The 24,339-nt window shown below is 37.7% G+C and overlaps 1 protein-coding gene across 21 annotated transcripts in view; it reads right to left on the bottom strand.

Annotated features, from left to right (window-relative positions):
* The window catches only part of DST (dystonin), a 293,579-nt gene that overhangs the window by 43,690 nt on the left and 225,550 nt on the right, over nucleotides 1-24,339 (bottom strand). For 19 of the 21 annotated variants that reach the window (XM_052694767.1, XM_052694838.1, XM_052694728.1 and 16 more), the window contains 15 exons: nucleotides 24,115-24,276; nucleotides 22,886-23,056; nucleotides 21,957-22,123; nucleotides 19,885-20,044; nucleotides 19,315-19,641; nucleotides 19,064-19,148; nucleotides 17,682-17,923; nucleotides 16,424-16,630; nucleotides 11,436-11,555; nucleotides 11,157-11,264; nucleotides 9,235-9,453; nucleotides 6,005-6,208; nucleotides 1,875-2,106; nucleotides 1,313-1,539; nucleotides 486-608 (listed from right to left, as the gene is read on the bottom strand). In XM_052694767.1, coding sequence (XP_052550727.1) covers nucleotides 486-608; nucleotides 1,313-1,539; nucleotides 1,875-2,106; nucleotides 6,005-6,208; nucleotides 9,235-9,453; nucleotides 11,157-11,264; nucleotides 11,436-11,555; nucleotides 16,424-16,630; nucleotides 17,682-17,923; nucleotides 19,064-19,148; nucleotides 19,315-19,641; nucleotides 19,885-20,044; nucleotides 21,957-22,123; nucleotides 22,886-23,056; nucleotides 24,115-24,276 — 2,754 coding nt within the window. The remainder of the gene's footprint in view (nucleotides 1-485; nucleotides 609-1,312; nucleotides 1,540-1,874; nucleotides 2,107-6,004; nucleotides 6,209-9,234; nucleotides 9,454-11,156; nucleotides 11,265-11,435; nucleotides 11,556-16,423; nucleotides 16,631-17,681; nucleotides 17,924-19,063; nucleotides 19,149-19,314; nucleotides 19,642-19,884; nucleotides 20,045-21,956; nucleotides 22,124-22,885; nucleotides 23,057-24,114; nucleotides 24,277-24,339) is intronic. The other 2 variants (XM_052694860.1, XM_052694797.1) reach the window with 1 other exon arrangement.

The following is a 24,339-nucleotide window of genomic DNA, read 5'->3' on the forward strand; positions in this document are numbered from 1 at the left end:
TCAAAGGTGGATATTGGTGGTATAGCAGTAGAGGTTGAACCTTCCCACCAATATTCCACTACATTTTGGAATGAAATGGAGCACACTGTCAATCTTGGCTGGACTCTCCTGCTACATACACCATATAGTCTGGATTTGGTGCCCCCTCTGACTTCCATCTGTTCGATTTGATGATAGACTGCAGGGCAATATTTTACCTAGCAATGATGCCATCATTGCAGCTGTGAAACAGTGGGTCACATCTCTATTGGTATAGATTTCTATGACCATGGCATGGAGGCTCTTTTTCATTGCTGACGAAAATGCACAGCTAATAACGGCGACTGCGTTGAAAAACAGTGTTTTGTAGTTGAGAATTTGCACTATCAAATAGTGTAACTGTGCTCTGTGTATCTGTTGCAATATCCAAGGAAATAAATAGGAGGCATTACTTTCTGAGCCACATACGTAACTTTAATAAATTTGAGCATCTGCATTTCCCATACCTCATCTATACTCTTGTTGACAATAGGTTTGTCAGGCTCTCCACAAGCAGCTCTAAGTTCGGAGCCTAGGCTCACAACTGTTTCTAGTTCTTCTTGCAGTCCATCAATTTCTTCTTTAGCAGCCTACAAGGGAAAAAAAATCCAACATTGGTAATACTACATTCAATAATTTGTGTATGGCTTGCTTTTAAGACAGAAACACATCCATGTTTGACTTCTGTTTTCTTTAAAGTCACCTGGACTTACTACTGGATGCTTAAAATATCAGCATCCCTTTGCAGTGTCAGAGTACATCAAATTACATCGGTCTAAATTATAAACGAATAGTGATGTCATTTTATACGAGATGGAAAAAATAAACAGGAAGTTTTAAATTAGGTTTCTTTAATCAAAATGTTTTCTTTTACAGAGGTTATCATTCACTTTCAAATCTGTAACTATCAGCATAAATAATTACAGACTTGGAAAGTAATACACACATCCATATGCCTTTCATTTAGATGTTGTGTATTACCTGGAATCTAAAGTATGTGTAACTTTTACAAGTCTCAGTGACATATATATTATATGCATGCTTATAAACAGATACGTACATATAATGACAGGCATAAGCTGCATACTCATTGCAATTAACCACTGATATGTATCATTTGCCATAGACTCTTGAGATATCATTATAGTAAATTTCTATGTAATTATCCCTCTTTGTCTCAAAAAAAAAAAAAAAAAAAATCAAACCAAAACCACTCCTGTGTTATTTCCTAATAATTCTGTCTTTTCTCTGCATACTGTAAATAAAATACTTTAAATCAACTTAAACAACTGACCTCAGCAGCTTCTTGCTGTTGCTTGACTACAGATGGGTCAACTCCAGGTCCCTCCAGTTCTCGAATGAAGTCTTGAGTATCTTTAATAGTAGCTACAAGAGCCATATGATCACACCAGAACTTTTCAGCTAGTTCCATAACATCCAACAATTTGGCCTCCCTTTCCTCGGTCAAGGTCTGGATGTCTTGCCAAATAAGGACCATTTGGTCTAGTTTATCTTGCACAGCTAAACAACAAAGGAAGGAGATTACTACCTTGGCAAACAATTCTTGGCCATATATACCTCTACAGCTCTACAACAGAAACACATGTGTGTATTTTAAAATTTAGACTTTAAAATTGGTTCTGTACAAGACTTTTTACAATGTTAAGTGGAAACAACAAACGACATTTAAAAATAAAACAAAGGTCAGATCCATGCTGAATTACTAAATGAATGCCTTGGTTTTTTATATCTCCAGGAGAATGCAATCCCCAGATTAGTGGCCATCAAAAATGGAGATTTTTATGTGATGAAGCTTGCTGCATTTCCACTACAGGAGTTTTTCCTCAGTGTACTACCTTTAGCAGATACATCCTTATCTGCCCCTTCTGAGCGAGCGATCATTTCCTCCCCTCGCTGCTTAAGCGTCTCATAGACAGGCTGAAGTTTTTCCAGATCCATTGACACATTCTTATTTTCACTAATTTGCTCTTTAATCTTCTCAACCTCTGCTGAGATTGAAGGTGGCTGCCTCAGGCGTTCAACTATGCGTTGCAAACTCTCAAGAGTTGGATCTATCTTGTCATGAAACTAAGAGGGTGGAAAAGGGCAAAAAGAAAAAGCAGAGAAATTAGAACAAAAACGTTTGAAAAACTGCCTCTGAATGTTCTCTTTCATACTTCAAGATTAACATATTTAACATCTCTAGTTATATACATACAACTTGCAATACTCCCAGGTGGCTCTCTCCCTCTTAATATCTGAAAGAATCACATGACTCTGCAAAATGGTGGTACTTCTCTGAGTTAAGAGATACAGAATTTTACTATCAAGTAAACTGAGTTTAATCCTGAAACAATCCATCTGAAAATACTACGCAGGGTAGCACCTACCTGCATGCAGCCATTCCGGCATAATTAGTATGTTACTTTGTATCTTATTTTGGAAAGCTGTGGCTTTCTGATTGCATCATTCTAGAAAGATACTTATGTTAGTATTAATTACATGTATTTTAATATCAAGACCACCATATTACCTGGACCTGAGCAAGGCCTTTGACATGGTCCCCCACCACATCCTTATCTCCAAATTGGAGGGAAGTGGATTTGATGGGTGGACGACCCGATGGATAAGCAATTGGTTGAAAGGCCGCAGACAGAGGGTGGTGGTCAATGGCTCTGTGTCCAGGTGGAGGCCGGTAACAAGTGGTGTCCCCCAAGGGTCTGTCTTGGGACCGGTGCTCTTCAACATCTTTATTAATGACATCAATGAGGGAATTGAGTGCACCCTCAGCAAGTTTGCTGACGACACCAAGCTGAGTGGTGCGGTTGATACGGTGGAAGGAAGGGATGCCATTCAGAGGGACCTCGACAGGCTGGAGGGCTGGGCTTGGGTGAACCTAATGAGGTTCAACACGGCAAAGTGCAAGGTTTTGCATTTGGGCCGGAAGAACCCCAGGCACCCGTACAGGCTGGGAGGAGTGGTCCTTGAGAGCAGCTCGGCAGAGAAGGACCTCGGGGTCCTGATGGACGAGAGACTGAACATGAGCCAGCAGTGCGCTCTGGCAGCTCGAAAGGCAAATGGGATCCTGGGCTCCATCAGGAGAGGGGTGGTCAGCAGGGAGAGGGAGGTGATTGTCCCTCTCTACTCGGCTCTTGTGAGGCCCCATCTGGAGTACTGTGTCCAGGTGTGGAGCCCTCAGTACAAGAAAGACATAGAGATCTTGGAAAGGGTCCAGAGGAGGGCGACTAAGATGACCAGGGGGCTGGAGCACCTCCCCTATGAGGACAGGCTGAGGGAGTTGGGCTTGTTCAGCCTGGAGAAGAGAAGGCTGCGGGGTGACCTCATTGCAGCCTATCAATACTTGAAGGGAACCTACACCCAGGAGGGGAGTAAACTCTTCAAAAGGGCTGACAACAGCAGGACTAGGGGAAATGGATCCCAGTTGAAGGAGGGAAGATTTAGGTTGGATGTTAGGGGGAAGTTCTTCACAAGGAGAGTAGTTAGGCCCTGGAACGGGCTGCCCAGGGAGGTTGTGGATGCCCCATCCTTGGACGTGTTCAAGGCCAGGTTGGACGGGGTCCTGGGCAACCTGATCTGAATGTGTACGTTTGGTGGCCCTGCTAGGCAGGGGGGTTGGAACTACATGATCCTTGAGGTCCCTTCCAACCCGGGTGATTCTGATTCTGTGATTCTGTGATTCTGTGATTCTGTGATTCTGTGATTCTGTGATTCTGTGATATTGCATATAAGCCCTGATTAGGATTTGATATTTAAGGTCATTCAAAAAGACATTTGCCTAATGCCCAAGTGGTGCTCATTAGTGCAGTAAATGTACATTACTTCCTGAACTAAAAGCTCACAACAGCATCCACATTTGACTCAGAGCCCATGCGCCCAGAAACTCTGTTATATCTACATTAATTAGCATCGTTTATCCTTTGGTACAAGCATAAGTTAAGCACTAATATACTCTGCTGGATGCATACAGATTGCTATAAGCATCTCACAGCCATGCCCCTTCCATATTACAGAACTTATTAAATTGCAGGTACAGAACCAGCAGGATCTATAAAGAGCACCCTTGACTATGCTTGGGGAGGTTGCTAGAAAAAGCACAGCTTACTGTACATCAGCAAATGAATACTACATACTTAGCATTCTAGGAAATACATGCAAAACAAATGTAATTCATTTTTCCCACTGTACAGACTCTAACGTTACGAACTCTATTTTCATTAGAAGAGCAACTATCATACAAGCTAGCAAAATGCAACATATGTAGATAAGCAACCTCCCTACATTCCAGACTTCTGAAAAACTGATTATGGCAAGAAAGCCCTACAGAAGTGATAACAACTGAAATAAATTTGGTAATATTCAAATCTGATTTTAGGACACATATCATGCATTTTTGAATTTTCAGTTCATTCAGTGGGCCTCATTTTACTCTGACTTCAATGACTGAGACAAGGTGATTTAGAACTTAAAAGGAGGAAAGGCAAGTCATTACCATCTCTCTTTCTGGCTCCATAGGTCACATACCACCTTTGATACATAATGTAATTTAACATAATTTGAAACCTGAAGAGTTAAATAATTATTCTTCCTGGTCTGTCTAGACAAACACTGACATATCCACCATATTACAGAGTCTGAATATATATTTACATATCTTAATAAAGAAAGAGTTTATATAAAATTACATTCTGGAAGCTAGAATGTTTGGCTTTCCCATCTGCATATACATTTACGTACATTAAATATTTCAGGGTTTATTTTATAAGTAATTAAGTATTTTCTCAACATCTGTTTATATTCTAGCTCCTACCAAAGAATGCATTTTCTTGCTTTCTGGTCTTAGCCTTCTGTACTTTCTGTACTTAAGCACATCTTGTTAATGTCTATCACATAAAAAGCAAAGGCTCAAACAATAAATGTCTTGATTTTCAAACATGCAGCATACATGCAAAAGAAAAAATACTGAATCTGAATAAACAGGCATCTTTCAGAGGTGTAAATGAGGAGGCTATTTAGAATGACTGAAAGTAGCATGGAATAGTGGCTACTACCGGGTCAAAAAATGAATGACATCCTTAGATTCTTCAATTCTGCCTGTAATGTCTCCAAATACAACGTTAAGTACCATGACCTATGAAGACAATTATTTAGAATGCAGAACTGATGAGAACCTTAAGATCTCTTTTGTGATTTAGCGTTTTAGTCCTGGGAAGAAATATAGTACTTAATTGCCAGCCAACAGACAAAAAAGGGAATTTACGATAAAAACAGTGACAGGACACAAAACTTCTATCGGGTTTTTGTGTAGGTTCATGTTAATGAGGATTTTTTTTTCTGAATTTGGTGTCATGTAAAAAGATTTCATTTTGGATTTAATGACAAATTAATCCATACTATCAATACTCTAATATGGTTCATTCCATAGAGTAACTAACCTAAGATACACAGCTTTTGTGGACGTGACCTGAATTTTATGGCTACAATAATATTTTGTGAAGTCTAACTTTACTCATAATTCTTTTACGTGAAAAGGACCATGCATGGTTAAGTACCCTCTAGTGCCAGTCTATTAGAGGACCAACTGCAGCTGCCAAGCTCTAGATACGACGATATGCAAAGCTAACTGATTAACAGAGACATTCAGATCAAGCACAGCATCAGCTATTAACAGACCAGTAAAAGAAAATTGAATAAACTGAAAATCTGACATTGTTAAATCAAATATTCCTTTTTTGACATTTTAAAATTGAGAACTAATAGTATTTTTTCAACTGCAGAGACTCATAAAATTATAACCCCTCAGGAAAATCAGTGCCATGAGAACCAACATGAACATTCACACACCATTCAGCTGAAAAATTCACATAAAACAGCAGTTTAGTCTCGATATATATACATATAAAATGATAATGTCTGTGTATCTTTCCATTCATATGAATCTAATCATTCTTTAAACTTAAAATGATACCTGGGTACACTGAGAAATGGCTTCATCCAGTGCCAGTGCTCGCTTTTTGACATCTTCCTTAATTTTACTGTAAAGGGTGTCAGCTGCCACGTATTTCTCTTGGATAGAGAAACCTTCTCCTGGGCTCAGCTCCAGCAACTGAGGCCCAGTTTTATTCATCTTATCTATATGAGGCTTGTGCTCAGCAATCAGCTCACGCAGTTGCTATAACAAATGAAAAAAACTTATCAGTTTCTTAAGTTTAGACCACCACATTACAGCTGTCCACACTTCAAAACATCCAGCTGGCAAGAAATTCCAAACAAATACCTGTCATCCTAATGTAAAGCACAAATAATATTAAATAAAGTTAATGACTGCTCTGCCAGTGATGATTCCCTTTCCAAAAGTGAGAGCTACCCAGCCAGGAAACATCACAATTAAAGATACATTGGAAAGGGCCATGAAATACTCCTTCAAGGCATATCATTACATGTAGAATGCAAGGTGCCAAATGATACTGGCTGCAGATGATGTTGGCAACAGACACTCCCAATCATTTTTAGGACCTATAATGACAGAAATGGTAACTATATTCCAAATATTTGCATAATACCACTACATATATACATTTTCATGCTGATATGTGCCACAAAGCCTTCCACTGAAGAACATCACAGAACAAGGTACTGAAGTTGCAATAATATTACTGCAAGTTATCCTTGATTTAAAAGAGGAAACTAGAACAAACAGGAGGTAGAATAAAAAACAACAATGAAAAGGATAGAGGCCAGTGAAGACGCATGAGAATTTTCTTGTTTAACAAGAAATTAATATACAAATCAGATTTCATCTCAGCCACTCTCTCCCACCCTCTCAACACCCACCCCCAAAGTAAATCCAAACCACAGAAAACTGCAAAAGGCCAAAAGGTAATGGTATTTTGTCTTCCAGCTTGCCTAAGTATTTTGCTTTTGTTTACTTGCACCCATAAGTCTGACAAAAGGAAGAGATTTCAGGGGGAGTAACCTAACCATTCCCTTCAATTTCATTTATTGTCTCAGTTCATCTTTTCCTTTTCAGAAAAATCCTGCTGTCTGGTGAGACACTGTCCCTCTCAGTGCTGTGAGCTCCATGCATTTCTAGCCTACAGTCACTGTGCAGGAATGACAGGCTAGAGCAAGCACATGCTTTGTTCCTCCTAGTTCACGGATTGTTTAAACAAATGAAGACACAGAAAAGGGCTTGTATCAGTCTCAGTCTAAATAAATCCTCTTCTCTTCAACTGAGGTCCTTCCCTTAAAAAGAAATCCTGATACTGGCTTGCTTATGAGCTCCTCCCCAGAAGAGGAGGAGTTGGGGAGATTGAAAATACAGTGACCATGACTATCCACTGTCCCCTGATGAAGAAACAACAATGAAAAACAACTACAAAAAAAACAAAAAGCAATGACTAGCTGCTGCCTGACAATGTAATTCTACTTGTAAAACTTGCATCAAGAAAAATAGTAGTGATTAGCATAGAAAAAGGAAAATGCTAAGCTAAGAACAGTTGTGAAGTTTTTAGAAAATGATTTTATGTATTTTGTTTTTGTGCACAAATAGATAACTTGACACAATGTGACAGACTATGCACCTATAGGTACAAACTTTACTATGCCAGTCCTCCTACACTGCCAAAAGCAAAATTCAAACTACATTAACTGGATGTCAATATAAACATAAGTGAATATAGAAGAAATATAAGGGAATAGAGAAAGCTGTATTCATACTGAGGATCCTTTTTCATAACAGAAGCACAAATGATCTGGTCTTTGCCACAATTGGGTAAACAATTCCAGTAAATCAGTATTCCAGATCAGATTACGTGTTAAAATTGCCAGACATTAATCTTCTACTTAAACAAATCTCAGCTAATGGCATAGCCCAGGGAAAATGCAAAAATACAAGTTCAGATGAAGGGCCTCTCAAGCAAGCAGAATGATTAAAGTAGATGGGGAAACAAACCTGTAAGTAAAGCAAGCATGATTTGGTCCGTAGTGACTAATCAAGACAGTTTGTAAAGCTCATGTGATATATTTAGTCTTAATAGAGCATGTTTGTTCTTTGTGGATGTAGTAGGAAGACAAATGAGTGAACCCAGTGTTTACCACTGTATCAAGTAGCACATCTTCATTAACTGGTCTCACAGTAAACAGGATTTTGAAACCAGGATTCATCCTATCAAACTTGAGTCATTTAACCGAGGCAACTAAAATTAAAAAGGCTAGCAACCCTATGCTCTGTAGGAAGAGACAGGTGTCTCCAGTAGCAAAATGGGCTTTGCATGTGCTAAAACATGCAGGTTTTTAATCTTGGTAAGTTAAATTTGATTCCAAGTCTAGTGGATGCTAGTTGCTGTCTGAAAAACACCGATTCTTGTCCCAGATGATTCCTCTGTGCATGAAAAGCCACATGGAGGCCTTTATATAATAAAGTTCCCTCTCTATTTTATGATGTTATGAGAAACAATTACTTATTTTTATTATTACATCACAAACATTTTCCTTTTTTAAGAGAATTGGCCAAGAGATTGGCTTAAACCAAACCACAGAATTCTTGGACCCTGAATTGTCAATCTTCCTGGTTCAACAAAGTTTACTTTCCATGATATCAACAAAACAAACAACACATTTTTTTGCATGTACATAAGGTTAATACATATGCATATTAACACACTTCATATATAGACCGAATTTGAGTTTCTGGATGCTGAAAGCAGGCACTCTAGCTCTTTCTATTGCCTCATATTACTCTTTCCTAAATCTTACTACATAACCCAATCTTTGTTCTTTCCATTTCTGGACTTGGTTTGTTCTAAGACAGTCGTATTTATGTGTACTTTTAAAGACACTTCTAAGCTATTCATTTCTGATGCTTAGATATGTCACTTAATGGCAGTTATTTCCCCTTTAGCCCTTTTTTATGCTTATACATTGCTTGCTGTTTTTTTCCACAGATAATCTTGTTTGCATGCAGTTTGGAAAACAGCAGAGGCGTGATTTTAAGTATATTTTCTATTATTATTTAAAATAACTTTTTTTCAACAGAAGTCTAACTGCCAGTCAGTAGAGTATTTCTGCATTTTTTTTCAAAAGAAGTCTAACTGCAGTCAGTAGAGTACTTCACGGCTCCAAGCAGAATATTAGTTAGCTTTTGATACTTTGTTGGTTTTTGCTTTTGTTTTTTCTTGAAAACAGCAAAATTCTTACCCGATGCTCTTCTTGTTGTTGCTTTAAAGTTTCATACTCAAGGGCAGGTGCAGGAAGCTGAGAGATGATCATTTCTGTTTCAGTTAACCACGGCCAAAGCTCTTCATAAGTCTCCCAGAACTGGTTAACTAGGGACTGAGCCCGCTCCAGCTGGAGGTTTCTCTCCGAGTTCATTTGACAGACTGTATCATATTTCTGTAACAGGCTCTTCAGTTTTTTCTGTGAAATAATATTAACAAAAAATGGCAACGTATGTCTTTCCACGTATTCATTATCCTAATATCTAACCAGCCTTTGATAATTAACAGCACCAAACCATAGTGAACAAAATCTTAATTCTGATAGTAGTTCTACAGTACTGGAGCATTTAAAGAGGAAAGAACCAATACTGTGGGAGATCTGAATTTGGCAGGACACATTCAAAGTAACTAAAACACAAACAACACCGTATTCCTTAAACTTCCATTTAAGCTGCAAACAACTTTACTGCCTGTCCCAGCCCCATTTTCTTTCTGGAGGCACACATCTTCAGCAACGCTTGGCAGAAGCTAAATTTTTCAGAGTGTTTCTGAATCAAAGCATCATGAACATTGCACAAAAATTTGTCTTTTTTTTTTTTTTTTAAATCTACCAAAGAATGGGGGCATATACTTCTGGATAAACTTTCTACAGAAAGTACATAACACTATTTTTCATGTTAGCAAGTATTAATTAATGAGAATACATTACCATTAATAACATGACAGAACTTAAAGGTTTAAGCATTACCCCTCTATTCTGTTTGGGCATATGATAATAAAAGATGTATCAACTGGATATATAATTTTCTGTGGAAGACTGGCCATCTTATCATTTTTACATTACATGTAAAAATGGTGAAATGAAACATTACAATGCAACAATGCACGTAAGTGCTAGCCTTAGAAATACAAGACATATAAATAAGGTGCTGAATATGAAGCACAAAATCTTTTCTGTTAGAACAAGATATTGTTTCATTTGTTATGTGTTGCATGTAAATTAAGTATAGGGATGCTATCCAAAGGACAAAATATAGCCTAGTATACAGATATACTGTTTTTTTTTGTTGTTGTTTTTTTTTTTGTTTTTTTTTCTTTTACTGAAATTTATATCTAACAGAGGATCACCTACAATTGCTCACCCTTTGGGCTATATTTTAATAGACTGAACTAAATTCACTTAAGAACAAATCAAATTTATTCAGTGATTCTGCAGCAGAGCACAATTAGTGAATTAATGTTGGTCTCTGGAAGGACCAAAATCACAGATCACATCCATACCAGTAAAAAAGTTCATTCTAAAAATGCCAGTAGGAAAGATCTCTCTGTGTGCATGCATGAAAAACACACACATATACATATATTCTTTCAGCCCTCAACCTCAGGCTGTGTGCACACATAAACAAATGTGTAAGAATGCCTTTCATGGGCTGTGTTAGTCAACAGGATGGAAAACTCCTGGCAAACAATTCCCCCACTGAAATTGGCGCAAATGAAGATAAAGACACACACTGAAGTGCCAGCCACTGAATGAGGCACTGAAACACACACACCCAGCCAGAGCTTCACAGACTCTAGGGAACAGAGGAAGATAAACAGCCAGATTCCACACGCATCACCCCAGATGACTAATACCTATTCACTCAATCATTTCACTGGCTAAAATACTGTTTACCATGGAAGATGACAAATGGGCTCTGAATTAGTGTCAGATAATGAAGTAGACAGTGCTTGCTCTTTGAACATCCTGAAGCATTTCTTCTAGTATTACAACTCTTGGACCAGAAGTGGCTGTAATTAATGCTTTTTCATTAATGTTTTAAAGTATACACCATAAGAATCTTCCTGCAGTCTATGGTCCTCCTATCCACCACCGTAGCTGCAAATTTATGGGAAATTTACCTTTATGGTCTGCTTTTCTTCTTCAGTGCACGAGTTCATAATCTTATCCCCGGACTTAACAAGTTCATCTATAGTATCTTTGTGCCTCAAAATCTCCATGGTAAAAGCCTTGAAACACAATAAAAACTGGTCAGCAATATAAAATAAAGTACATGGAGCAAAAACTATTTGTGAAGTGCATTATGATGGACTGAAAATTAAATCACAGCAGTACATTTTCTAGATGGAGACTGTTCTGGCCAATAATTAACATGACAGTTGGAAATGCATTTCTTTTACCTTTTGAACTTGTAGCTGAGCTGTGGTCTGGTCTTGCTCAAGCCTAATATCACCAAGAGACATCAGTTTCTTCTCTGTTTCTGCAATCCAGGCGAGTTCAGCATCAGCTGCTTGATCAAACTAAATGAGGGAGACATGACTAAATTCAATGATTCTATAGACATGAAAAGTTAGAATGACTTCAAAAATTTTATAGAAGATAAAAAGCACACTTCTGAATTAGCAGAAAGATAGTAACTCTCTTTCCACATGAGGCTTTTATGTAAATGAAATACAATGCCTCAAATGGTTCCAAGGAACTGGAATAAAATCAGCTTAATTCATAAACGAAGCAACAGACGCACATTTTTCCAAAGCCTATCACTCCTCTAATAATCATAACTAAAAGGGTTACCACTTCAGAATCTTAACTAGAATGTTTATTTTCACTTGACTCAACTTTCATATCTTTTCCACCTCCAAATTTATTTTTTCTACTACTGTTGGAATTATCCTAAGAAATAGCTGTTTGATGCTATCTTTTCCATCTTAAGAGATGCTTTGGTAATAAATTATAAAGGTGAAGCAATTACAATTCAAGTAAGTCAGTGGAAAAAAAAACCAACAAAATATGGAATTCAGAAAAGACAGGATTTCACCCAAAACCAGAACACGGATTAAATATCAAAATACCAAAATATAAATATCAAAATGAGGCATTTGGGTAGCCAGTCCTTTCAGTAAAGATTAACTTCAGACTACCATTAGTTGACACTTCAGTGTTTCAAGAATTACCTTAAAGCACTAAAGTAATTAATTATTTAGATGATCTGTTTGTTACTAATTCGTTAAAAAAAAAAAAACAACCAAAATAACAAGAGAACCTGAAAAGAATTACCTTGGGGTCCAATTCTGATGAAAAGAACAATTTTTTAAAAAATGATGTATTATCTATCACTTCTGGTCAAGTTTGCAAATATGCACCTTAGTGCATCCATACTGTAATACTGAGCTTAAGCCATAGAGAAATAATTTGCAGTACCATCAGAGGCACAAAACAATAAGCACTATAACTATTTTTTTTCTAAAGGTTTGATCCCCACTGCAATTATTTGAAGATTAGTATGGCTCTGAGTTATTCTGAAGGTCTATCAGGGCATTTTATGTCAGAACCTGTTATTTAAGTTCTTTACAGAGCGAGTGGTGAGATGCTGGAACAGGCTGCTCAGAGAGGTTGTGGATGCCCTGTCCTTGGATGTGTTCAAGGTCAGGTTGGATGGGGCCCTAGGCAGCCTGGTCTGGTATTAAATGGGGAGGCTGGTGGCCCTGCATGTGGTAGGAGGGTTGGAGATTCATGATCCTTAAGCTCCCTTCCAACCCTGGCCATTCTGTGATTCTGTGACTACCACACTTCCTTCAGAAGTCTTGTCTTTTAAATCTGATGGCCAGTGCTTTTGTGGTTGTAGGACTATGTTGCTCCTGGAACATAGTTGGAGTTCGCTTTGGCCACTAAATAACTCTTGTTTTAGTGGTTAATTATGAGTCCCATGAAAACAAAGGAAGCAGTTCTGAGATTTCATTCTTATTGAGTCAATCTTTTTCAGCCCTGTTTAATCCATTTGTTACATGAAAGAGCTGAAACATTCTTTTTCACCATATGTCATTTCTCATACAAAGTAACAGCAAGTAGTATGTGTCCTAAATTGTGCAACTTCCTAACAGAAAGGTATTTTCTGAAACAATCAGTACTGTAAAAATTAGCATGAAGTAAACGCACCAACAGTATTTAATCCCAGTTCTTTGGAAGCCCACCTACTTATAACCCAACTTAAGGAAATGAACATAATGTCAAATATGTCAGAGGTGCAACCAGTCTGTGACTTCCTAATACCAAATATCCATGGGTATGTCACTAATATTGAGCAAACATTTAGTGGAAATAATAAAATCAAGGCACGGCACTGGAAAAGTCTAGGTTCCACAGTGCTGAGCTACATTAGAACTCTAAGCCTCATTTACTAAGGTTGTTGGATTTGTAACTTATGATGTGTGCGTATAACACTGAGGAATATGAAGTACAAAACCAGCCCCCTTTGCATCCAAAATTCAAAGATATTTTTCTCAATAATGCATAGCAGAATTATTTTTCAGCCTTGAACATTGCTTGAGTCACTATAAAAAAAAGTCTGTCTTATTCCTACCTGGTTTAACCAACCATGTTTCATTGCAGTACTTCCAACTAGGAAGGACGGCTTGTGAATATGATGACACTGTGATTTTCTCTATGAATGCTTTCTCTGTGACTGCTTTAGTGCAAAGAACAAGAAAAGCAACTACAAAATATGACCTTCTCTTTCTATATTGCACTTTTTGCACTAGAGAAAGATACTGACCAATACCTTCAGTATCAACGAATGAGAACATGCAGTAGAAATTTCTCTCTCGCATATTTCTATCCATTTAGGGGCATTCACATTATATTAAGCGTTCAACCTCATTAACAGCATGAAACCATGTACTGAACAGTTCACACAGCTTAATGCATTTGTCTCCTTGGCCCATTAATGTCTATCACAAAAACCATGCTACTTCCACTGAACTCTCACATTCTTGGTGGATGTGCCCTTCAATCAAAACTTTTTAATAGAACAGTCACTTGAACAAGTTGCTTCAGGGTAAGCTCACAAAGCATTAGCTCCTCCAAAAATATTTTTTCATTATGCATAGTCTATCTTTGAGCTGAATGGAAAGCAGCTTATCCTTATACTGAAGCATCTTAAGCCCCTTAATCATAGGATATAGTGTATAGGAGCATACTGTGGTGGGCTCAAGTGAAGATTAGGGGTATTCAGGATTCTAGTGCAATATGTCCTTTCAAGGCTAGGTAGTGGAGCAGCATCTCTGGACTCTTCTGGCCTGGACTTGGATGTGCTGAATTGGTTTTAGGTGATGAAACATAATTCAGAGACTTGAAGGAGAGCAAACATTCTCCTGTTTCATAGAATCTATTAGAATTCTATGAATCTAGGCCTAGAAAGATGTTTAATAACACCAGTCCCAATACCAATCCCTGAGGAACACTACACGTCACTGGTTTCCATTTGGACATTGAGCCGTTGACCACAACTCTCTGAGTGTGACCATCCAGCCCATTATTTATCCAGCAAGTTGTTCATCCATCAAATACTCTTTTTGTCCAATTTAGTGATTAGGATGTCATGCGGGACAGTGTCAAATACTTTGCACAAGTCCAGCAAGATGAAATCAGTTGATCTTCCTTTATCCAGTGGCACTATACCTCCATCATAAAAGGTCAAGTTTGTCAGGCATGAACTTGCCCTCGGTGAAGCTATGTTGGTTACCACCAATTACCTTGTCTTTATTTTCCATGTACCTTCTTAGGGTCTTCAGGAGGATCTGCTCCATGATTGTGCTAGATCTGATTGGCCTATAGCTCCCTGATCTTCTCTTCTTCCTAACCTTGAAAATGGGGGTTATGTTTCCCCTTTTCCAGTGGGAACTTCACCAGACTGCCAGCTCTTGCAAAGCAGCTTGGCAACTTCATCTGCCAGTTCTCTCAGAACCCATTGATAGATCTCATCAAGTCCCATGGACTTGTGCACCTTCAGGTTCTTTAGATGCTCTCAAGCCTGATGTTCTCTAGCAGCAGGCAGATGTCTTTCTCCAAATTCTTACCTTTGTTTTCTGCAGCTTGTGAGGTGTGGCTAGAGCCCTTGCTGGTGAAGACTAAGGCAAAGAAGTCACTGAGCACCTCAGCTTACTCTGTATCCCTCATGACCAGGTGGGAGAGGGCCCGCATCTTCCCCAGCCTTCCTTTTATCGTATCTCTGATATACCTGTAGAATTTCTTCTTGTTCCCCTTTATGTCCCTAGCTAGATGTAATTATATCTAGATTTTAGGTTTCCTAGCCTGATTCCTGGCTGCTCGGACAACTTTGCAGTCTTCCCAGGTAACCAGTTTCTCCTTCCACTCCTTATAGACTTTCTTTTTGTACTTAAAGTCCAGGAGCTCCATGGAGGCCCCCTGGCATTCTTGCCTGCCTTCCTTTTTCCTCTTTTCACTCATAGAAAATCACCCTTTGTTGCTGAGGATTTGTTTCAAGGAGACAAAATAATACTCATACCAAACCCCTTAAAAAGTTAAACATGAAGTTATTTTTAACCTCACTAATAAGGAGATCTGAGTTACTGCCAGCCTCTTTCAGTTGGCTTCCAACAAACTTTGAAATCGTCACATACGGTTTCTCCTTGTCCCATTATAACTATTTACGGGAACTATTAGCAGAAAGAAAAATCTCCACCAATATTTTTATGCCTGAACTGTAGGCAGACAGTGGAAAAATTGTGTTCCATTTTGCTTTTACAAACATAGACCTTAAAGTGGGTCCATTTAGTAATATAATTGGAGTGCCAGTTCTCCAAGTGTACCCATATACATGCATCTGTGTGTGTTTTGAAACCTTCATATATTTAGTAATTCAGGTTTTGTATCCCAAGAAGAAAAGCATTGTAGCTATGCGTAAAAGCAACTGTTATTTAAACTGTGCAGTACACTTTAGATAATATAATCCAGCTTTCAACTGTCAAAAATACAGAGAAGCTAGACAATCAACTGACGCTGGAAGGCGTGGCAATATTATTGATTTCAATGCTGCATCCAGAAAAACTGGCTGGGGAGCTGGGCCATAATTTACTCAACATGATCTGTGAAAGATAAGGGCAATGCAGTTGTTACTCAAGAAAACTCCACGGGACAGTTATAGTAATGTTAGCTACAAGACTGAAGCTTTTGTCAACAGAAAGTCATATGGTTACAACAGCATACCTTCTGGCATGCGTATCTTTACAGTGGAGTCACATTCCATTCAAACAGGTCTTTTGCTGCCTTAGCACAAGAAATGTTTGGTAATGCTATTAAAGGACATCTTCTATTCAAGTACACATTGCCAGAGGCCACTTATTATAGCCCTAAAACAGGTTATCAGTACCTGCTGGGATCTCAGGATGGCGGCATCAATCTCATCCACCTTCTGAGAGATTGTGTCACTCACTAATCTGTAACGTTCGTTGTCCTCTGTTATCATCTTGTCAAGCCCCTCTCTAGCCCTCCATGGCACCAGTTCCAGGAAGGCACTGCCGACTTCATTGAGAGTGTCCAGTAAGGCTTTGTTGTTTTTTGCTTCTTTTTTCAACTCCTGAAAAAGTTCATTTAAAGTAAATGCACCAGCATGAGTTGAACACGCACACACAGTTTACATATGTTTTTTTATTCTCTAAACTACTGACTGGAGATCTGAAATGTTTTCCAGGCACACCAAAGGGATAAATGAGCACAATTATTTTCAGCTCAGTTGTACTAGCTTTTTGATACTTGTCAGTTGCTTGACAAAAAAGTCGGTGGGTCTAAGCTTTCTTCAGAGTACGTAACTAAAAACATTTCTCCAGTCGATATGATAGTTTGAAATTCTCTGAAATTTTATGAGTTGTAAGTGCTTAAGGAAGTGAACAAATAAAATAAAACTAACACATACTAATTGCAACCCGTCACACCATAAGGCACTAAATCACCACTAAAGCATGAAATTAAGCAAAATATGAATTCAAACAATTTCTGAAATGAGAAATGATTGGGTTATATTCCTGTCAAATTATCACACAATCCTTCAAGCTTTTTCTGTACAGGAAGCCCCACTGATGATTCTGTATCCATTTCTACATCTACAAACAAATAATTCAATTTATTAACATCTTAATATATTAAACGTTCATGTGTATTAATATAGTACATATATAACTTGAAGGAAATACATTTTTTCATTTTTTCCCCACTCAAAACACTACCCTCACCATCCAACTTGCAATATTATTTTTTTTAAATAACTATTTTTTGTTAAACAAGATCAGTAATGCATTTTAAATGCTGTCTTTTTCATATTTTACAGGATGATATCCATGTCATAACCAAAGAACCAAAATAACTTTGTTTGACAAGTCTAGAGTTTTCCCAGGGTAAGGTAGCTGCTTGAACAAAAAAGAAATGTTGTGCTGCTGAGCTAAAAATAAATCACAACCCAATTTTGTATGGGATTATAACAAATGACTCTGGAAAGTAAGTGTGATTTTTAACTACTGCTACAATTACAGCTGATCTAATGCCAATTTAGTTATTCACAAAACAATTTTCTGCCAAACCAAAAGTTAACACAAAAAACCATACAGCGATAATTCACAGATTCTAAAACCTACTTTTTGTCTTTCTTGTGCTTGGCTTAATTCTTCACCCTGTGGTATTTGAGTTTCATACGACAGTAACTCCACTTCCACTTTGTCAAGCCATTTGCAGAGCTCTTCATGGGTTGAGTGCAGCTGACCTGCAAGCTGTAGGGCCTGCTCTAAGGTCTTGGACACATCAGAACTCAATTTTGTAATGTCTTTGTATCTCACTTTAATGCCTTCCAGTTTATCTTGAATTATTATAACTTCATCACCTAAAATACCAGAAGAACATTATTTCTTGTGAACATAATTCCTTAAAAATAAAAAAAAATCCTAAGCATTGGCCCCAACCTAACACAGCAATCTCAGTATTTAATTTAGAAAATGATCCAAACAGGCGACGGGGCAAATCCTTGCCTACTGTAAATTATTCTACCCTCACTAAGTCTACAAAGCTATGAAGTTTACCTCAGTTTACAATCTGATCTTCTGCCTTTTTTATTGTTCTACTAAACTATCAGAAAGTGAAGACTTTGACTCAACATTTAATGCAAATGTTCTTTAAAAAAAATCCATCTTTAAATTCACAATAGTTCTTAAAAGGTTATAAAAAAAATTACAGAAGTTACTGAAATATAAGAAAAAAAGTCAAGAATACTAACTAGATTTTCCATTACACTGATATTTTACACTATTCCTTGAACTGAACACTCTCTTTACAATCCATTAAAAACAAAAGGCTAAAATAAAAGCAAACTCCTGAAATTTATATTCAGATTTCATTATAGATTATGCATAATGTTTAAATTTGGAACAGAGAAAGATTCCCCGTCTTCAACCACATGTATGTCTTAAGGAGCTCAAGAGCTTTAGAAGCGCTGGAAAATCTGGACAGGTGTTGATCTACAGAGCAGACAGATGGCGTACAACTGGAATGCAACTTTTCCCACAGTATTGGCTCCAATGGACAAAGCCTTCCTCTTGCAGTAAAAGGTAGTCTAATATCTCGTTCTTCTGTGAATGTCTCCAGGGAACTGACTGTGTCCACAGCCAAACAGCCCCCCAACCAGAATAATGTCCATAACTTGAAATTAGGAATGGAATGCAGGTTCACTAAATTTTCCATTAAGAATAACAGTAAAACAAGGGCCAAATTCCCTACAAGCATAAACTAACTTTTGCTCACTAACGTTAACAATACATTTGGCTCCAAAACATAACCCACTCTGATCTCATACCTTTGTTAAAATAGATAACTACAAGTGCTTTAACAAACAAGCATATTGGTTGTTACTAATACTTGGTTGCTACTAGTATCTACATATTCTACTTAAAACGTCTCATAAGCACTTATCATTACAAGAAAAAAAAAAAAAAAGCCTGGCAAATTGTACTTTTCTAAAAGCTCTCACCTGTTGTTTGTTTGAGAAGCTCTAAACCATTTTGTATAGCCAAATCAACATTTTGTTTTCTGAGAAGAATCTCCTCCTGAAGCTCCTAAGAGAAAATGCCACTTATGTAAGCACAAACATAATAAACAACACTATTTTTATTTGGATTAAGCATATTTCCATTTAAAACAAAATAGATTAATGAAAAATAAATGAAATATGGATTATAAATCATATAAAAATAAATAATAAATGAACAGAAATCAAAATACCAGTAGTTCAGAGTGCTGTTTCTCAAGCAATTCTGTGTTGCAATCTTGGACTGACAACTTGCTCAGTTTATCATGGACTTCATTCAGCCAGTTCATCAACTCAACTTCGTCCTCCCCAAAAATCTGAGCATTGCAGTATGCTTGCTGTAGAAGTTCAGACCTGCTGTTGCTCTTCTCTTGAATCTCAATGTATCGGGCCTGAGAAGAATCTAGCTTTTCCTGCACCATATCTTTATCTTCCCTGGAGCTCATAGTCTTTAGAGACTGACCAGTGCTAATGGCCTGAAGCAAACTCTTATTGTGAGCTAGGACATCATCTTCTAGGGCCTATATATTTTTTTAAATAATGAAAAACAATGGAAAAGAAAATCAGAAAAACATAAAAGAAAGTGGAACTAAATAAAAACTGAATTAAAAAGAACATACTGCCAACACAAATGAATAAAACTCAAATTACAGGAAAAAAAAAGTGTAAAACACAAGTACACCACAAGAGCTTTCCCAATTGTGCTTACTTCACAGATCAGTTTAAACAGAATGGCACAAGCAAATGTGTTGCTCATATCTTACTTTATGCTGAGAAATCTGCTGTTGCAGTTTGGAAGCCTGTGTTCCAATGGGTTCAGCATTTGCAAGTCTCTTCTCTGTGGCCGACAGCCACTCCACCAATGGTTCCAGAGCTTCATGAAACTGCTGTGCTACCACTGAGATGCCTTCCAACTGACGGTTCCTATAAACATCCCAAGAGAAAGAGCCTACTGTAGGGCATCTGCTTTAGCAGCGGTGTTGGACTGGATCATCTCTTGACGTCCCTTCCAACCCCTGCAATTCTGTGATTACACCTTTTAAAGTTAGGCAAAGACTCTACTGAACCAGAACATATGATCACACTTCCTCAGCACTGTACATTATCTGCTAACATTTGTTCAATGATGTGAACAGAACTACGTAGCTTTACTTCACTCTAATTTGAAACTAATGAGACAGTGGTAATAAAGCACTAAGACTTGACCTCCAAAATAAAAAAAAAGAAGTATCTAAAACCTTTCCGTTTCAGATTATTACATTTCAGAGAAAGTTCCTGATTACAGGAAGCCTTCTCTACAGCCACTGATGAGAAAATTTCCCTCAAGAAGACTTTTAAGAGATATTTTTCCCCACATAAAAAACATCACAGTATTGTCTTTCAGCAGGGGATCTTATTACAGGTAAAAGCTATGCTTATACATGCTTCCCTAGGCTTACAAACAAGGGAGACCCTACAGACCTGTCACAGTCAGCTATATAATGCTCACAGAAATACTCTACATAGTTTTCAGAATTGTGGTCTGATCTTCAGATCTTCTTATTTCCAGAGACTGGCAAAGGAAAATGGAGACAAGCCTGCAACTAATAGATAACTTGGGAAAAGCTGCAATTTGATTTTTAATTAAGTATCACCAGATTGGGAAAAGAATATTAAATTAAACATGACATTAACATTTATTCCACCAATGACTCAGATACCTCCAATAAATTAAAAAAAAAAAAAAGATAATAGAAAAAAAAAAGAAAAAAAAAGGAAATAATTATCTATTAGTGGTTTACCAATTGAATAATTGAATAATTGTATCTTCAGTATGAAATAGCAAGAGATTCAGAGTAAAGGAACTACAGAGGCTAGCAGAAGGACTAGAAGACAACACAGCTGAATTTAATGTTACTCTAATTGCTCAAATCCCAATCCATCCATTTGCTCTTCACTGTGAAGTTTTACTGCTCACTTAAAACAATTTTCCTAAACTTTCCAAATCCTTTCTCATTCTCAATTACATATCTTTTTTCAGGTCACTTATGCATACTCTTCTCTCTCTACTATGAGGCTGTCCTTCTTAAAATCCCTACCCAGAAAATACATTCAGCAAAGTCCTTTAAACACTGATATCTTCAGATGCTTTACAGTTCGTGACTTGCCATATATTTTATACACAGACAACTCAAAAATATCTAAGTGTGTGTATATGTAGATATTGTGTCTTGTTGAATTGGAACTTGAACTGGATTGCAATCTCTAGTAGAGTGTTTTCTGCACTGCTAGAATACAGGTACATACTTCAGTGGTCCTTTTTCCTCCGGAATTAATGCAGCTTAGCAACTTGAGTAAGAACATCAACAACTGGCAGCACCAGGGTTACTACCCTGTAGAAACTAATTATATGGATAACATTGAACAGCAAAAGGAGAAATGCCACCTCTTTGTAGCAGCAGGTCAGGATTCTGAAGTTCCAATGAAACATTGTTATTATTTAAGTCTCAAATCCATACTTGATTCTATGCAAAACAGGAGATGTGGTTTTTAAATCAAGAAACTAGTGAACCAACAAAGATAAACTGTATAATACAAAATACACGTATGCAGTTAATTCTAGCCCATTGTTATATCCCAGGCTATGATTCTGTTACAAGCTCTCACTCTTTTCAAGTCCCTACTTCCCACTTTTTTCTTCAGAGGACCTATTACATCAACTTCAAGATACAGCAATGTAATGTACTAACAAGGATGATATTAAAATATTTATGTTAGGGAGTTCCACATACTGCTTTTGACCATCCATCACGTGCTATATCTGTATTATTCAAAGCTATGAAAGACTTTGAAATACCTTGTTTCAGCTTTACTGAGCAATGCATCCCATCGACTATCCAGCAAACTCAACTGCTTCAAGATTTTCACTTTATCAGCAGGTTCTGCTGACTCTGCAATTTTCTCCCCTTCACGCTTGATTACCTCAACAGTAGGCTTGCGGTCATCCAACAGCCTCTGGAGAAGCTAGAGAAAGCAATGAGATATGGAGTTATTAAGGAACACTGTAACATTACAAGTGTAAAAACAGATGGAGCTAGACTTCTTGAAAAACTCTTAAAGAGAAAAAAAAAAGCAATGCTTATATTGTGATGCTGTGACTAATGCTAATGCTAATCAAATATAGGCACTCCTCCTCGCTGGCCCCACATACATGCTCATTTTAATTTCTCAATAGCAGCAGAGCTTCCCCAAGTCCAAAAGACCTCTTAGGTTTCCTTGGGGTGAAAACATGAGGCAAACCGAAAGAGCAAATATACAGGGTAACAAGTTATGCCTAATACCTCTTAAGAAAACATGCAATTTAAAGTATTTGATGTATTTTGTAGGAGCATTCATGAGAAAGACACATGTCCTTCTAGATTTGGCAACACAAAGGCAATTGTGTAAACAGATACAAAAATCAATGATATAACCTATTCATTATTTCTTTGAGATACAGTGAAATCATTGATCTAGTTTAGTAAAATCATTTTCTTTTCCAGTGGACATTAACATTTATTTCCAAGAGAATGTTAATAATTCTAATTAGAGCTCAGATTGCAGTGTCTCACTCTGTCCTGTGCTCCTAGAAGGTGGGCTCTTCTCCCAGCTGGATAGACTCTGGAGCACCAAATGGGTGGCTGTCAAATATACCTCAGTACTTGAAGAGATCTCTGCTTTGACAGACAGGAGGATTTCTTCTCATTTCTCCAGTGAGAAGGAAGAGACTGGACATATTTTACTTACTTTCTGCTCTTGTATTTGGGCCTTCACAACTTTGAATTCAGCAGATGGTGGCTTTTGATTAGCCACAAGTTCTTCTGTATCAATGAGCCAACTAAGCAGAGATTCAAGGGCATCCTGAAATCTCCCGCAGTGAAGGAGGGCTTCCTGCAGTTGTGCTGCACGTTGGGCCACCTGAAAGAAAGTAGAGCATCTGACTGTACGTTTTTTTTCCTTTGCTTAACACTTGGCAATATCATTACCATGTACACTCACTTTCATAGGTTTTTGTAACAGCATTAATCTCTGCAGTCATCCACCAAAAAGAGGTTGACTGAATAAACGAGTCTGCTCTAGTAGTCCATTACAAGAGACACTCCTGTTTCATTTAGCTACAGTAACATGAATTACACTGACAGGATGTTTGTATTTCTTATGCTCTTCATTTTCCTTACAAGAAGACTGAGCCAGGAATCCTGAGAAGCAATTGAGGGGCAATAACGCCTTCAAAGGAAAAAAGACATAGGAAAGGATAGGACAAATAGGTGAATCACAAGTGTCAGTGGCTCTGCTGCATCACTCCTTTGGGAACACAGAGAGCAGCAGAAACTGAACGCTATTTCGATTTCCCATCCCTGCCATTTTCAACAGCAACTACTTCAGGAAGATAAGCCTTTAAAGCATAGGAAAAAAAAAAATCTACAGCAGAGTTTTCCAAAGCAGCAGCACCTTCCAAACTTTCAGGCAACACTTAAGGTACTTACTATAAAGGAAATGTGCCACTAGCCACACTAAGCTGGGTTGAATCACTGTGTCCTGCACTGAGCATGTATAGCCAGTGTACACAAATATAACAGTGAAGAAATGTGAAAAAATACCAAAAAGGGAGTGCTCCAAAGCAGCTGACTACAAATGACATTGCTACCTTTCCCACGTGAGTGTCACAACTCTTGCCTCTTTCACTGAGTTATCAAACTTCTCTGTTCTGCTGAAGCAGAAAGGAATACAGAGCCCTGGAGGAGTCTTTCCTCAATGAAAAGCCATGAGAGACCTACAGGAAGTTTGACAGAACTTTATAATGACAGCTAATATCTCCAGCAACTAGCGATATAAATCTTATCCTTAGAATTACTACTGAAGTTATTGTATAAAATAACATAACTGAATATTTAATTTCCTGTGTTTTGAAAGAAGTAAATAAGTAAGGAAAACATAGGACATGACAAAAGCAAAAGAGCATACAAAATAATAACCTTCTTATTAAGAGTTTTCCACCGGGTGTTAACATCTTCAAGGTCATGTTCAAGGCTTTCTGTGTTGGTGCTTTTAGCAGCACTTTGAATAAGGCCTTGACCCAACCAGTTCACCTCCTGTTGTTTAACCTGCAGGGGCTCAATTTCTTCTTTCTGGAATACCTGCAGTTGGAAAACCAGGACACACATGAAAAATAGAATTCACTTTGTGCATCACACTATGTA

Source organism: Tympanuchus pallidicinctus, unplaced genomic scaffold (assembly GCF_026119805.1).
Source record: "Tympanuchus pallidicinctus isolate F22 unplaced genomic scaffold, pur_lepc_1.0 scaffold1, whole genome shotgun sequence".
NCBI lineage: Eukaryota > Metazoa > Chordata > Aves > Galliformes > Phasianidae > Tympanuchus > Tympanuchus pallidicinctus.